Raw genomic sequence first — 16,547 nt, 5'->3', positions numbered from 1 at the left:
TTGAGATAAGGAAATAAGACCTTCTCACTTAGACCCTAGGCAGTTGAGACACTCAGCCAACTCACTTTTCCTGCTTTTTCCCCCCATTACACAAATTGTTCGAGTTCTAAGGAAGAATGTAATGTACAGTTTAGCCCCCAGCTTCACTAAGAGGGAAAAGAATGTATAATTGAAAAACCATTTCACAAGATAATTTAAATGAGAGCTCTTTTTTAAAAAACATGTATTAACATTTGCAAAATTTTAAAGAGCTCTGACTGAATAACCGCTGTTTATACGGAAACGAAATGAGTATTTTCTGTAAAACGGAGATTCTCAAGGTGGAGGACTGCAAGGACTTGGAAAAAGCATCAAATACACCTTTGTGAACAGAACTAAGGAGTGCCCGCGCTCACAGCAGTCTCTAGGTGGGTGTGAGCTACAGTTACAAACTTCCAGTGCTTGGATATTCAGAAGGAACAACAAATCAAGAAGGAAAAAAGAAAAAAAAAAAAACATAAACTAAACAAGAAACTTTTGTAAATAACTTTATTTTCATGCTAGTTGTAAAAACACATCAATAAATATTTAGATTTCTCTATTTCAAGACATAGAGAAACACCACATAATTAACACTAAACAAGGCATTATGCCTTACAAGGGAAGACATAAAATGTCCAAGGGATATTTAAAACATTGGAGTTTTTAAAACTTCAACATCAGAAATGTTGACCACACACTGTGAAACTCTCTCAATAAATAACAACCGGCATTCTACTCAACAGTACAAAAGCAGATGTGCGCCCACATCCCACGACCTTAACAGGGATGTATTTGCTTGGATTCCACACCACTTATCTCCAGGCTTTACCACGGTGAATGATATGGCATGGTTTCCCCCCACGGTTCCCCCCGGAAATAATAACTTAAATGAATGAAGAATATTTAAGATTTGTCATCTACAAATTAAATAATAGAGCTGAACCAACTTTGATGGAACATGAAAATAACCTTTTAAAAGGTCATTTTAAAAATTTTAAAATAAGAGTACAGCAAATTACCCAATTCGTGTCTTTAAATATTAGCTAGGACATTAATATGCTAGCTTTGAGAAAATAAATAAATAAATAAATAAATACATATGTTTAAAAAAAAAAAAATAGAAGATTACTCTGCGGCAATAGTCAAATACATTAAAACACAGCCCAGGGAGTCTCAGGAGGTTTTCGTCTTCTGGCCCCATTTCACTAAGTCCGCAACAGTGAGCCAGAGGCTTCTGCCTTCTCTCTGTCTCAGTTGGTGCTGGCCCTGTGAGGAGAAAATTGTTGCCATTAATAGGATTCGATAAATTGACTGCAAAACCCCCTGCCATGTAACCACCACCTACATCACCGCCCCAAGAGACAGAAAATTCCAGGCTCCTGGATCCTAATTAGGAATAAGCGGCCTGTGATCCCAATGGTATTATTAGCTTCAAAAAGCTGGAATGTGATGTCACCGTGGACTAAAAAATTCCATTCGGGATGTCACTTAAACCTCATAGCAAACACTTATAGTAGCTGTTTTTATTTTTCCACATTATTGAGACTTAAAGAGATTCAGTACTCTCCCTGGGGTTACAGGAAAAATCCAAAGTGGAGCCTACGTTACCCTTAGGGCAGGGAATCATTGCAGAATCCCTGATTTTCAGTCCTTCAGCTAAACCCTTGATAAAAACTGCCGGGGGCACTTGCAGGAGTGGTGACAACTCACTTGTTCAGCATCTTGTTGATGAGTCTCTTGACCAGGGGGGCTTCGGGGTTGAGACAAACCTCCTGCCCATTCTTGAGAGTGGCTCTGCGGAGAGAAGGCAGAGTCCGCGTCGGCGGGGCTGCGGCCGGGCGGCCGGGCGGGGGCGGCGGGGCAGGGGGGCGGCCGGGGCTCAGCGGCGCGGGGGTCCACTTACATGACTTCCGTCTGCTCGCAGTGGGGTCCCGGGGGCGTCAGCACGACGTTCTGGATATTCTTGAGGTGAATCCCCTGCACGGTCTGCAGGCACTGGCAGCGCAGCTCGGCGGCCACGGGCGCCCCTGCGGGGAGAGCGCACTGGGTGAGCGCGCCGTCCCGGGTGGGCGCCCCCCGCCCCCGCCCCCCGCCCCCGCCCCGCCCCGCCCGGGGGCCGCGGCCCCGAGTGTCACCTGCGGCGCGGCGGCCGGCGGGGAGCAGCAGCAGCAGCAGCAGCGCGGCGCCGAGGAGCCGGAGGGCGCGGGGGGCGCGGGGGGCGGCGGCGGCGGCGCGGGCCATGGGGCTCAGCTCGGAGAGTCGGCGCGGCGGTGCGGGCGCTGCGGAGCGGGAGCGGGCGCGGGCCGAGCGGGCTCTGTGGCTCCCGGAGCCGCGAGAACCGCTTTTATGCCCGGTCGGCGCGGGGAGGTGAGCGAGCCCGGGGCCGGGGAAATTCCCGGCAGCGCAGGTCGCTCCGGGGTCGGAATGGCCGTGGCGGCCCCGCCCCGCGGTGGAGGGGGACCCGCCCGGCCCCCCGCCGGCCCGGCCTCCCGCGTGTCCCCGCGAGTCGGGGGCCTTCTCCTCCCTCCGGAATCCCCAGAGGGGGCGGGAGTGGCCGTCGCGCTGCTGCTGTCCCTGCGGGGGTCGTGGGCGCCCAGCGGTCCCGGGGCGTGGGGCAGGTTTGGTCGGACCCTTCAGTTCGATCCTTCAGGGGAGAGAACAAACTCTGTTGCAGTTGGAACAGTTGAGGCGGGAATGGCAGCCTCTCTTAGCTACACATCCGCTCACTCTAAACTGGGTTTTGCAGATGGTATCGTCCCCGGGATAAAAGCTCTGAAAGTGTCATCTCAGATGACATGTAAGAAGGTTGGTGTTCTTCGGTGTGTTATCAGTGCAGATCCATCGCACTTAGTCCTGTGCTTGGCGCAGCGGGGCGCGGCTGCAGGGGACGGGGACAGACTGGCCTGGAGCTGAGCCCGGGTTTGTTTGAGGACGCACTTGGTAACCTGCCCTGTTTCTTCTCGGAATTCTGGGACTTCCCGCACTCCAGCAACTCCCGGAGCCCCGCGCGGGTCGTCTAGGAGCCCGTGTTTCGGGGCAGGCGTGCGGGAGCACCGAGGACTGGGTTAGGAGGTGCCGCTGTTCTAGTCCTGGCAGAAGGATTACGGACACCGGAGAGCCGGGACCTCGCGAATCCCACTTGACTCCTCTGAGTCGCCAACAGACAGGTGTCTGAGTATGTAAATACTAGGTTGCTAGGCTGTTCCACCGCGGGGTCATCTGAATGTATCTGGCTCCTGAATTTGATCGCCCAGGGAAACAACTCCCAGCTACTTTAGTTTTCTAAGAATGCCAATAAAACTTTTCAGTCTTTGTAGCTGAGGTCTTCTCACGGGGGCAATGCACTTTTCAGCATCAGTTTTGATGTCTCTTTTTAGATTAAAGTGGATAGCTTCAGTAGACTCTCCAAGGTAGCCCAGACCTCACAGATGTGGAAGATATGCCCGTAGTGCCAGTGGCAAGGGCTGGGGGCCGAGGGAGCTGGTCTGCCTCCAGAACAGGGAGAAGCTGGAACCTCAGCTACACCATTTCTTACCCTGTGACCCTCTGATTGTGAGCAATTTATCTACTCTCTCTGGGCTCCTGGTTTTCCTCTGTAAAGGAGAACAAGTAATTAATGCCTGCCTTACAGGGTTGTTACGACTATTAAATGTGTTAACATTTGCAAAACATCAGCACCTATTGCGTTCTATAAATACTTGTTAAAATAGAAGTTGTGTTTTAAAACCTTCCTGTAATGGACTAAATATGCCATCCACAAATTCCAGTGTTGAAGCCCTATACTTTGTGATGATGTATTAGGAGTAGGGACTCTAGGCCGTAATGAAGTCTATATGGGTTCTGGGGGTGGGAGTCTTAGGATGGAATTAAATGCTTTTATAAGAGGAGACACTCAGAGAGCTTGATAGATCCCTCTGTCTGTCTTGTGAGGGTACAGCGAAACGATCTGCAAGACTAGAAGAGAGAGCTCCACAGATATTGAATCTGCCGATCTTGATTTTAGACTTCCTGCCTCCAGAACAATGAGAAATCAATGTTTATTATTTAAGCCAGCCGGTGTATGGTATTGATGAACTGATGAAGGCACTTACCTGCGGTGAATCCTTAGGTAAACAGGGGGAAAACGTCTTTCAATTTGTCTTCTAAAATTTTCAGCATCAGGAATTATGAAAGGAAGGTACATCTATATTCTTTCAAGCTCTTAGAACAGATTTTTAAAATCCATTGTTTGAAATTTTAGTTTCGTATGTAAAATGGGAAAAAGAATAAAAAGTCTCCCCAATCCATTTATGGGAAAACGTTTTAGTTATGACTGTCTCTATGCCTTGGGCATTAGCAGCTGGATTCCCAAACTATAGAAAGTATTCTCTGTAATGATTCCCTTGCCCAACCCAAAGTATTGACGTTAGAAAATACACAGGAAGAGTAAAATTTCAATTTGCATATGGTAGCAGCCAAAAGGATGAGACATTCAAGAATTAACTCATTATCTGTGGAATTATCTACAGTGTGACTTATAAGACTTGTTTAAATCAGAATTATTGGCATTCAGGAAGTAAGTAGAAAGGTATTTTTTTCCTTTCATAATATACCACTTTCCATTATTTAATTCATTTAATTCACCCCCTACTAAGTTTCAGAAAATTTTCAGAGCACCAGTGTTATAAAGCCCGCCACGATAAACAAATCGCTTTTTTTAAGATATGCTGAATGCTACTTTTATATGCGCAATGAGGTTTTCTCTAAAATATACATTCAGTTTACTAAATTCTATTTTACCCTATAATTGTTACTGTAGCTTTCAGATCTGACAAATACATTGCAATATGCTTGTAAAAGCTTGTGTCGCCCTTTTGCCCTCAGCAATGGTCTTGTTAATCGACCCCAAAGAGTGAGTCTTGTGGCTCTGCTTTATCCTGACTTGCTTGAAAGCTGTGCTGGCAGATTTGCCACCCTCTCCCTCCCATTTCCCAACAGCTTTAGCCTGTTGTGTAATGGTTCTGCTGAAGGGAGCTTGTCACTAATGAGATCAGCTATCACTCTGTCTAAGGGTCCTCAGTTGCACATCTGTGCTAACCCCCTCTTCGCATCTCTACTACAGCTGCTATTTCTACCTGTCTGGTACCCACTCTTCCTTCAAACAGAACCCTAGTTTTCCTTCAGGAATCCTCATCCTTGCTCTTATCAGTCCACATGATTAAGGTGAGATGACTTGGCTTTTGAGCTCCCGACGGGAGTTTGTGACCCTCTGGCAGTGTGGGTCCCTCCTTCCTGCTTGTTTGCTCGCCCAGGCCAGTATGGGCTCAGAGTGGAGCCAGGGATTTAAGATTGGTCGAGTCAGAGAAGATGCCAGTTGTGTTGGAAGAAAGGAAATTGAGAGGCTCTTGCTTCTTGCTGGGATTGCTAAATTGGTAAGATTGAAATTTGGAGTCTTGCCACTGTTTGGGGGAGTCTGCCGGAGCATGGAGCTGCCACAGAGGAAGGCATGGGCCCTCACTGACCTCGGATTATTTGGGACATTATTGAAGCACCTGAATCTAGCTTTGCCCAACCTAACCCACGGACTTTCATTATGATACAGTGGTTGATTTTCTTTCCTTAGGAAGCGAATCTGAGTCACATTGCCATCACTTAAGATAAAAGAGTCCTGAAAAATACTTCCATCTCATATATATATATAAAGATCTTATTTATTTGACAGAGAGAGAGAGAGAGAGAGAGAGAGAGAGAAAGAGCACACGGGGAATGGGGGGCAGCAGGCTCCCTGCCAATCAGGGAACTTGATGTGGGGTTTGATCCCAGGACCATGGGATCATGACCTGAGCAGAAAGCAGAGCCACCAGATGCCCCTCCATCTTTCATATTGCTGCTAAAATTATCAACCACAGAGTGATTTCTTCACTATTTAGATTCCTCCCTCCCTTCCTTTCTCCATCTATTCATTCATAAGTTAGGATTTATGAATTTGGAAGCGAGTTAGTTCCCAGGAATACCAAAAAGCGTAAGATGAGTTGTACTACCACCACAGTTTTAGGCTCATAGGAGAAGCAGACATATAAATAGAATATTATGAAGTAACCTGGTAAATGACATGATAGACTATGTCCAGGATATGAGAGGGGCATAGAAGTGGAATCCCTCACCTTGATTCTCATTGGTATGGCCTGAATTCTCGGAGTTCTTTGCAGAAACCTCTCTAGGCCAAGTGTGCCCCTGAACTAAGTCGGAAAGGATGGATTTTCCCAGGTGAATGTGGAGATTGAAGGGTGGGGAAAGCATTCTAGAATGCGATGACCAAATACACAAAGTCAGAGAGGCTAGAATGAGCCTTGTGTGGACTGGGAGCTCCCGATGGCTTATATATTTGGAGTTTCGCCCGGGAGGCAGAACCCAGTCACTGAAGGCTGTGTGTGGATCCCTTTCAGTTGTTACCGCCATTGGAATGCTCTTACACCCATCTGAAGCAGTTTGCATGACTGTACGTGCACAGATTCATCATGTAGTGTGGGATGCAAGTGAATAGAAGTCAAAGCGTGTGGCAGGAAATGAGGAGATAGTGGGTTGATTCAGTAGACCTTTACTAAGCCTTCCTGGTATATAAGGTGCTAGGGCAGGTTTTACATGAGATGCAAAATTGGGTTAATGCCAGACTCCTGACTTGACATTCTTTAATATCTATCCAATATACTCCCTTAATTAACTTCTGCTGTTGCTGCCCGTGTGGTGAAGATGCTGGTGATTTGAGCAATTTGCAATTATTTAAAATCATTTTGGGTCACACCAAGAAACACTCAACATTTTTAAAGAATTTCAAAATTAAAAAAAAAAAATCTAAGTTCTCACTTGTTTTCTTACAATGGGTGAATTGTTTCTTAAATGTTCATGGAGATAGTCCTGATGAAATAAATACTGCTATGATCATATCATGCAGCATGAAGAAAGGGTGGTATGACCAATTTACAAAAGGGAAGTAAACACAAGAAAGGGGAAACTTCCCCACGGAAATAGTTTATGTTATAAGATGTTTTTGGAGAATGAAAACATCATGATGATTTTGGCATTATGGAAGCAAAATTTAGGAAGTCGGTAGATGACTGTATAAACCACTAATATAAAGTGTCACACACAGTGTCACACTATGTATTGTAGCCGGGAGAATTATGAATAAAAAATAAAAAACTTGATTTTTAAATGCTGTCCATAGTACCTTTTTCAGTGTTTTTCACTGCACCTTCATGTATTTTTTTTCACCAGAAATGCTTTTATATATATTTTTGTTTTTCTTCTTCTTCTTCTTTTTTTTTTTAATATTTATTCATTTGACAGAGAGAGACCACAAGCAGGCAGAGCAACAGATAGAGAGAGGGGGAAGCAGGCTCCCTGTTCAGCAGAGAGCCTGATGTGGGGCTCGATCCCAGGACCCTGAGATCATGACCTGAGCCGAAGGCAGAGGCTTTAACCCACTGAGCCACCCAGGCGCCCTTGTTTCTATTCTTCCTGACTGTGTGCATTCTTTTTTTATTTTTTACAGAGACATGCAGAGATTTGCATACCTACATGTGATTGCTAACAAGCAGTTGAAATCTTAGTAAACCAGCATAAGCCAAACAAAACAAACAAAACAAAAAATCCTGTGCGCCACGGTGGTGGTATTTAGGACTTATTTGGTATAAATAGCAGGCCAATAAGTCAGGCCAGGGCAGGAAATAGCAAATTATTAGATGGGGCTGGAACTGAGAAGCAGAAATTCAGGAATAAAGCTTATTCTGTCTGTTTTTCTTGGACCATGCAATCTCTCATTTTGGCATTTCTCTCTGTGTCTGCTTCATGTTTTGTGTATTCTGTGTCCCACTGGCTTAGCCAGCCTAAATATTTGTACTTCTTTTAAGGTCTTGGAAAGAGTCCTCATAAGATTATTATGAAAAACAAATCGGTTTGCATGTGTAAAATGTGCCAGAAAGTAAATTCTATATAAAATAAGGCAAATAATTTATGAAATGAAAATAAAATAAAGAAAAAAATAATAAAATAATGAAATAATTAAAATTAAGAATAGCTTTTACAAATTGAAGTGAGTAAGTTGTGCAAAAATTTGTACTTCCATAGTTAAGGCTAAATAATCAGTATTATTTTTATAAAGATTTTATTTATTTATTTGAGAGAGAAACAGAGCCAGAGAGAGAGCGAGAGAGAGCACAAGCAGGGGGAGAGGCAGAGGAAGAAGGTGAAACAGGATCCCTGCTGAGCATTGATGTGGGGCTCAATCCTAGGACCCCGGGATAATGACCTGAGCTGAAGGCAGGTGCTTAACCCACTGAGCCACCCAGGTGCTCCAGTAATAAGTATTGTTGACTGTTTATATTTAGGAAGTGGGTTCAGGATGGGATTAACGTTCTTTAATACCAAAGAGCAGAAGGAGAAAAAGGTAAAGATCCAGAGAGACTGAGGATGAAGGAGCTAAGTTTAGGGCTTGTCATAGTAAGGTGGGAAGACAGGTCATTGCTTGAGGGGTCAGGGCTGATGGCAGGGCTGTGTATTTGACAGAAGCGAGGCGGATCTGGGACCACAGTTTGTGAAAGTCCAAAGGTAGTTCATGCTAAAGAACAAAAGCATTGAAAATATCAGAGAATCTCACCTAGAACTGGAAAGCATTAAATGACACTGATCCCAACTCACAGGACTTGATTTTCTTCCGCCATATTTTGTAGCTCAGGGACAAAGCAGAGAAAGACAACGGGAGTGAGCTAGAATGGGGGATTCACCTAGTCTGAACTGCGCAGAGAGTAATGTGCAGAAATGATGAACCACGGAGTCCAGGGTGCGCTGGAAGGTGAATGAGGGAGGATAAGGCATGAGAAACAGAAGCAAACGATGGTGGTGGGGTTTTCGAGGGACTTTTTGGTCCCCATGGATGCCGGGTATGTTCAGTTTAAGTTTGAGAGTAGGAGTGTTGAAAGGATAAAGGGTTCTGGTCTCAGAAGAGCCTTTCATCATTGATAATCTCGTGGCATTGCTCTGAATATGATGACGTCAAAGGCATGGTTCTGCTTGCAGATGACGAGCTAGCATCGTTCGAATGTTCTGAAGTAGATAGAGGAGGTCACAGAAACAGGAGATCCCATTAGGACGGCTGGGTGGAAAATCTAGAGGAAACGCGGAAGGAGAATGGCTTGGTTATGTATCACATACGATACACTCTACATTAAACGTGTACTTACACAGCTAAATATCATTTAGTGAGCACATTTTGTGTTATTCTTGGTTACTTGAGTTGCTTATCCCAGCAATTAAAAAAACCTCCTCATCCAAAACTTTTACAGTGATCACATTGTTTTCCTCCCTGTGGTTCAGATTTGAAAAATATAGTTTTCAGCATTTATTGCGGTTGGCATTTTCTAGAATGGAGATGTACTCTAGGGGATAAAGTTTGCTCCTCTAGAGGAACAAATCAGAAGGACAAACGAGTAAGTACAACAGTTTTTGGAGTTAGAGCTGATGGAAGTTGGGATATGCTGCTTTGGAATCACTGAGTAGAGGACAAATTACCCAACACTGTTCATAATTAAGACCTGACTGACCTAACTCTGTTTAGGTTTGAGGACTCCTTTTGCTTTCAAGCTTTATGGCCACCCACATAAAACTGGGCGCCGTTACAATCCCTTTTTGTGTCTGACTCAGTGAAGATACAAATAATTAACATGAATACATACTATGTTTATTTCTTCTTCTTATTTTTTACCAAAGGGAAAGTTAAGGCCAGATCTCAATCACCAGATACTCTGTATACGTCTTAGTTTTTTAAACACAGTGGTTGATAAACTTTGCAGAGTTTTTTGTTTGATTTTTGGGGAAATGCGGTTTATATTCACTGTGCTCTATTTTTCTTTACTAACTGTAGCACCCCGGCTTTGGGTTGTGGTTCTGTTGAAAAAAAATTCTTGCTTGTCTGTGCTGTACCCTTAGTGGGTTGCTTAGTGGCTCAGGGATGTGGTCACTGCTGTTTGGAAATGTGTGCTCTGGGGTTAAGCATGACGGCAAGGGAAGGAGAGTAATTCTCCTTAGGCCCCAATTCTGGGTCGGATGCTGTGTGTGAGGACTTTATAATGTCTTTTTAATCATCTCGAGAATGCTATGGGGTTGATGTTATTATTCTCATTTTAGAGACAAAGAGACTGAGATAGAAAATCTTAAAAGTGGAGTTAAAACTAAAACTCAAGACCCTCTGACTTAGAAGTCCATGGGCTCAGATTGGAAATAAGGAGACCATGTAAATGTTAAGTCTATGGAGTGCATTTTATTTTACAAACCCTCTTTGAAAACATTGCATTTTTATTTATTTTTTAAAAGTTTACCTATAAGCTTTTTTTGGTAAGTTTATTTATTGACTTTTTAGTAATCTCTACAACCAATGACAGGCTGGAACTCATGACCCTGAGATCAAGAGTGGCATGTTCTACCAAGTAAGCCAGCCGGGAGCTCTGGAAAACAGTGCATATTTATTTATTTATTTATTTATTTATTTATTTATTTATTTATTTTAAAGATTTATTTATTTATTTGAGAGAGAGAGAGAGAAACAGGGAGCATAAGCAGGGTGAGGGGCAAAGGGAGAGGGAGAAGCAGGTAAGGTGGTTCGATCCCAGGACTCTGGGATCATGACCTGGGCTGAAAGTAGCCGCTTAACTGACTGAGCCACCCAGGTGCCTCAACAGTGCATTTTGAAATGCTCTATCAAGTTTGTACTAGAAGCCAATCAGAAATTTTGGGGTAATGACAGCCGCTCGCCTCTGGAGTTTCAACAGCCCAGAGATTCTCTGCTTACTGTGCCATCTCCACTCCAAATGTTTCACCCCATGGAGTTCCCAGAGACTTCCAACGCGAGGTTAGGATCTGCAGATCATATAATCTGGAGGTAGACGATAAGCAGGGTGTGCAAAGGGCCTAGCCAGTTTAAGGTTTCTACCTCTGGTGACACTTCTAACATCTTGGAATGCTCAACAAGGAGGCTGACTCTACTATGGACCATCAAAGCTTGACTCTGTCATTAAGAGACTACAGTAGTGCTTTTAAGTTTTAAGTCATGATACATTAGTAGGTTGCAAAATCAATCTTGTGGGTTATAACTAGTATTGGGAAATATAGTGGAATTAAATACAATAGGACAGAATAAAAAATATACCATCATGCATCATATATGATCAGCTTGTCTTATTTTGTATAACTTTTGTTGCTTATATACATGGGTCACTGTAAAACTAAATCCTCAATGCACAAGATATAGGAAACGGACCTCTATGAACAAAAATATCCCTTCAGTAATTGTTTCATTAATCCAGGTTGTGACTATACAAGTTCTTTGTTTGTAGATACTGTCTGCTAAGAATTTTCAGTGAGGGAAAAAAAAAAATTGAAGTAATGCCATTTTAATTTCATCACTCCCTGAAAGTTTGCACAACAAGGACCTACAGTAAATTGCAATACAACCTGTGCTTTTCTCGACAGAAATGCCGTCTTTAGATGTTCTTGCCGATAAGATGACAGCCTTACAATGCTCTCAGCAGAGTTAATCTAAAACAAAGAGGAAAGCAAGCAGAACTTGTTTCAGTCTTTTGGCCTGTTAGGTCATACTTACGGATTATGATATCCAACTAAAGATGTTGGTGGCAAGCCTCAGAAGAGAAATAAGGAAAAAAAGTAAAACTGTAATTCCTTACCTCCCATGCTAACTTTTCAAAAAATTTGTTGGACGACTGGCATTTCTATTTTGACACTCAGCTGATTTTCATGGAAGCATCTCTGCTTGTGTGTAACTCAACCCACCAGACTATGACAGCACAAAGTATAGTGATAATAATAACGTAACAATTATAATTATTAATAATCACTAACACTTAGTAAAAACACACCATTTTGTATATTTTTTATATGACATGGGACTGAGATTGTGTGTGAGTGTGTGTGTGTGTGTGTGTGTGTAAAATTTCCTTATAATCGTAACCGAAGAAATAGAAATTCAAAATATACCCATTTCAAAGGTTAGGAAAATAAGGCATGTGTTCCAGGCTTATAAATTTGGACCTTACACTGGGATAAAGAGAAATCTTGAATGTTTGTGCAAGATGAGTGACATAATTTTATCTGTATTTAGCAAGATGATTCTAATGTCACTGAAGTGAAATGCTAAGAGGGAAACACAAAATGAGGACAAAACTCTTCAAGAAACGATTATCTACTGTCTCTGGCATGTGTCTGCCCCATCCCCTACACACATATTCCACCTACACAGAATGATAAACTCTTCTCTAAAAATGCTATGATTTTTTAGACTTAAGTGTGTTTGTCTCCCTTTTTGAAGTTATGTTCTTCCCTATCACTAGTAAATTACAGCTCTTTGTTCAAGATCAAGCTCATGTGTTGGTTCCTCTATGAAGCAATTACTTTGTTCTATTTGCCTGTACAAATAGCATGATATGGCAAAAAATCTAGTGGGTTGGGAATCAGCCAGATTTCCTCTGCTTTTTACATGTGTGACCTTGAACAAGTTTCTTAAGGGTTTTTGTGGTGCTTCCTCAGTTGTAAAATGGAAATAATACTCTACGTTGAAGAATTATTGGGGGCATTAGCTATGATCCTTGGCATCTAAGAAGTACTTACATGATGGTACTATTTTATTTGTGTATTTATTTATTGGATTTTATTTATAAATTTTAAAGAAAGATAGAGAACGTGAGCAGGGGAGGGACAAGGAGAGAGAGGGAAAGAACCTTAAGCAGACTCTGCAATGAGCATGGAGCATGACCCAGGGCTTAATCTCATGACCCTGAGATCATGAGATGAGCTGAAATCAATAGCCAGAAGCCTAAGAGCCTGAGCCACCAGGTACCCCAGTGCTGATACCATTTATAATTATGCTTTTCCAAAGTCACCCAGAATGAATCATTCTCGTTTCCATCTCTTATGGCATATTATTCCTAACCTACATAAACAACTGACACATTAGATTGAGTTATATTAGCTCATGAGCAGGGGCAGAGGCTCATTTTCTTTTTCTTTCTTTTAAAGATTTTATTTATTTATTTGACAGAGAGTAGGCAGAGGCAGACAGAGGGAGAGGAGGAAGCAGGCTCCCTGCCGAGCAGAGAGCCCTACGTGGGGCTCGATCCCAGGATCCCGAGACCATGACCCGAGCCAAAGGCAGAGGCTTTAACCCACTGAGACACCCAGGCGCCCCCAGAGGCTCATTTCCAATCCCCGTGTATAGCACAATGTCTGGCACTGAGAGAGATGACCTCCATAGACTATTGTTGAAATGAATGATGTGGGCCTATCCTGGGGATAGTAATAGAGAGAATGGATAAATATCTGAAAGTTATATGGGCAGACCTATAGGAGTTGATGAGTATAACACTCATTGCCTAAGCAGCAGGAGCAGTCCAACACTCAGAATGAAAACTGATGAAACACAGTAAGTTTCACTGAATATTACGTTTATTTAGCTTTTAGAAAGAGCATGGGACAGATTCAACACTGCATGTGAATAGAACTATGATCAGTGAATTGTGGATTTTTTTCATAACTTTACTGAAATGTTATCTACATAGATGACATTGATGAATTATTTACTTGAGAGAGAGAGAGTGAGAGCACAAGCAGGGGGGCAGCAGTGGCAAGAGGAGAGGCAGGCTCCCCGCTGAGCAGGGGCCTCAATCCCAGGACAGTCGTACCATGACCTGAGCTGAAGGCAGACGCCCAAACCACTTCAGACACCCATGTGCCCCATATTTCATCATTTTTAAAAGTCTTCTTAGAGTTTACAATTTTAGGTTAATAACTATCTTTCAGAATTATAAAGATGGTATTTTATTGTCTTCTAGGATGATAGTTTCTGAGGAGAGGTCGGCTGTCATATTACCTTTGTTCTTCTGTTCATAATGTTCTTTTCCCCTCCCCCGCTCTGGTTGCTTTAAAATTGACTGTATCACTTTTTTTTTTTTTTTCTGGTACAGTTTGATTATATTGTGTCTTGGTTTGATTTTCTTCGTGTTTTTTCTTCTTGGGGGTTATTACATTTCCTGATATAAATTTTATCAGATTTGGAAAAATTTTGGTTATCATTTCTTCAAATAATTTTTCTGGCTTTCATTCCTCCTCACCATTTTCTGAGACTCCAGTTCTAAGTATTTTAGACTGCTTGATATTGTCCTACAGTTCACTGATGGTGTCTGTTTTTAAAAGTCTTTCCTTTCTGTAATTCATTTTGTAGTTCTTTTGCTATGTTTTCAAGTTCCAATTTTTTTTCTTCTGCAGTGTCTAATCTACTGGTAACTCATCCAGTGTTTGTTTGTTTGTTTTTTTAATTTCACCTATGGTATTTTTAATGTCTAAGTGTTTGCTTTGGGTGTTTTTTATTTTTTCCATTTCTCTCCTCATCATGCCCACCCTTCCTTTTATTTTCTTGAAAAATGGATTTTATTAATAATAACTTTTAACATCTTTGTCTACTAATCTATTATCTGTGCCATTCTCATGTCTTTCTCTTCTGCTAGTTAGGGTGATAGTTTCCTGCTTCTTTGATTATTTAGTAATTTTTGATTGGATGTTAAATATTGTGAATTTTATGTTGGGACTGGATTTTTATTTTTTATTTTATTTTATTATTTTATTTTTTAAAAGATTTTATTTATTTATTTGACAGACAGAGATCACAAGTAGGCAGAGCAGCAGGCAGAGAGAGGGAGAAGCAGGCTCCCTGCTGAGCAGAGAGCCCGATGCAGGGCTGGATCCCAGGACCCTGAGATCATGAGCTGAGCCGAAGGCAGAGGCTTTAACCCATTGAGCCACCCAGGTGGCCCAGGACTGGATCTTTTTAAATGATACATTTTTATATTATTTTAAATATTTTTGCAATTTGCCCTGGGATGCAATTAGGCTACTTAGGATCAGTTTGATATTTTCAAGGCTTGATTTTAGACTTCCTTAGCATGGATCCAGAATACACTTTAAGCAAGGATTAAAAATTTGACCCCAGTGAGATGTCTAGGTGGCTCAGTCAGCTGGGCATCTATCTGCCTTTGGCTGGGGCTGTGATCCTGTGGTCCTGGGATTGAGTCTCATATCAGGCTCCTTGCTCGGCCTGGAGACTGCTTCTCCCTCTGCCTCTGCCTGCCATACCCCCTCTGTGCTCTCTCTCACTCTCTGACAAATAAAATCTTTAAAAAACCCAAAAAAACAAAAACAAAAAACTAAAAATTTGACCCCTGCACTGAAGCAATACTCTTGAAAGAATTCTACTTTTGAGCCTAAATTGTGCTTTGAATTATTCAGGACAAATTTCAATCCCATAAAATAATAAATATGTTGATATTCTCTGTTTGTTATGGAACTTTATTAAAGTCAATATAATTCTACATAAAATGTCATTGGAAACAAGTTGAAAATCTTTAGGTTGCAGAAGAATTTCTTTAGTAATATGTTCATTTAGGGTGAATTTCTTTCTGTCACATCTTTAAGTTATTTTTTCCTCTATCTTGCATTCATATCCATCATAAAAATAAATGAAAAGTGGGCAAATCTTTATGAGGTAAGAGGCAATTTATTCTTTCATATGCTTATGATAAACAATTAAAACAAGTCAGTGGTTATATTTTAAATTCTGAATTGTTCTTATACAAAAACCTTACTTTCTACCGTCCTTCAAGTGGCTTTCTTGAGTCTTCAAACACTGGACAATAAGTCTGAATTTTGCCCTATAAACTCAGGTGTTCAGGAGCATTTAAATTGTTTTTCTTTAAAACTGATTAAATGGGCCTTTATGCCTTCATTCCACCATGGAGAAAATTATTTATCGGTTATTATTGTGTCTCCTTGTTCTTACTTCTCTGTAGTGCAAAGGATTTATTCAAGGCAAAACACCCAGGAGTGTTCCTCTGGACTTCGGCTCGAGCTTATCTTCTATAAAAGGACAAACATTGGCATGGTCATTTGAGATGCAGCACCGAGTAGCTTTTCTTCTGTTCTGTAGCACAGAAACTGTTGCTAAAGTTGGTAGGACCAGGTCTTCCTGGTCTTCCAAGTACATATTACAGCCATTCTTCCAAAGTCCTCTTACCTTCCTGCAAAGAAAGAGCTAGAGAAGAACAACATTGTTGATCTTGGCAGTGTGTGAACGATACTGGGACAATCCTTTCCCTTTCCACTCTTCTGTCTCTGTGGTATCTAGCAGGGAACTAGGTGGAGGTGGAGGATTGATCATGAATTCAAAAAGAAGGTAAGAAAAAGAGAATAAAAGACTCAGGAAGGATGACTATGAAACAGAAAATTTTGGCCTGGGTAGCCAAAATGGTGGAAGGGCACTAGTCGCGGCTTTTGGTTCTAGTGCACTTCTTTTTCTACATTTTCTTTGTGCTTCTTCTGGATGTTTTCAAACTGATAAGACCATGCAGGACATGGACTATACTGTTTCCTTTTTTCCAGAGTAAGGGTACAGTTCTAAGGTTACACACACATTAATGGACTCATTTATTAAA

The 16,547-nt window shown here is 42.0% G+C and overlaps 1 protein-coding gene across 1 annotated transcript; it reads right to left on the bottom strand.

Annotated features, from left to right (window-relative positions):
* Positions 1-510: 510 nt before the first annotated feature.
* LOC132015978 (growth-regulated alpha protein-like) lies at positions 511-2,605 on the bottom strand. The gene is made up of 4 exons (XM_059396937.1): positions 2,157-2,605; positions 1,925-2,048; positions 1,732-1,815; positions 511-1,287 (listed from the first exon to the last, which is right to left on the bottom strand). Exons 1-4 carry the CDS (start codon positions 2,260-2,262, stop codon positions 1,272-1,274), a joined length of 330 nt encoding a protein of 109 aa, XP_059252920.1. The 5' UTR covers positions 2,263-2,605; the 3' UTR covers positions 511-1,271.
* Positions 2,606-16,547: the final 13,942 nt, after the last annotated feature.

The sequence above is a fragment of the Mustela nigripes genome, chromosome 1, assembly GCF_022355385.1.
Source record: "Mustela nigripes isolate SB6536 chromosome 1, MUSNIG.SB6536, whole genome shotgun sequence".
In the NCBI taxonomy this organism is placed as follows: domain Eukaryota; kingdom Metazoa; phylum Chordata; class Mammalia; order Carnivora; family Mustelidae; genus Mustela; species Mustela nigripes.
Note: the sequence above shows the minus strand (reverse complement) of the source record. Positions and strands in the feature narration are given on the sequence as shown.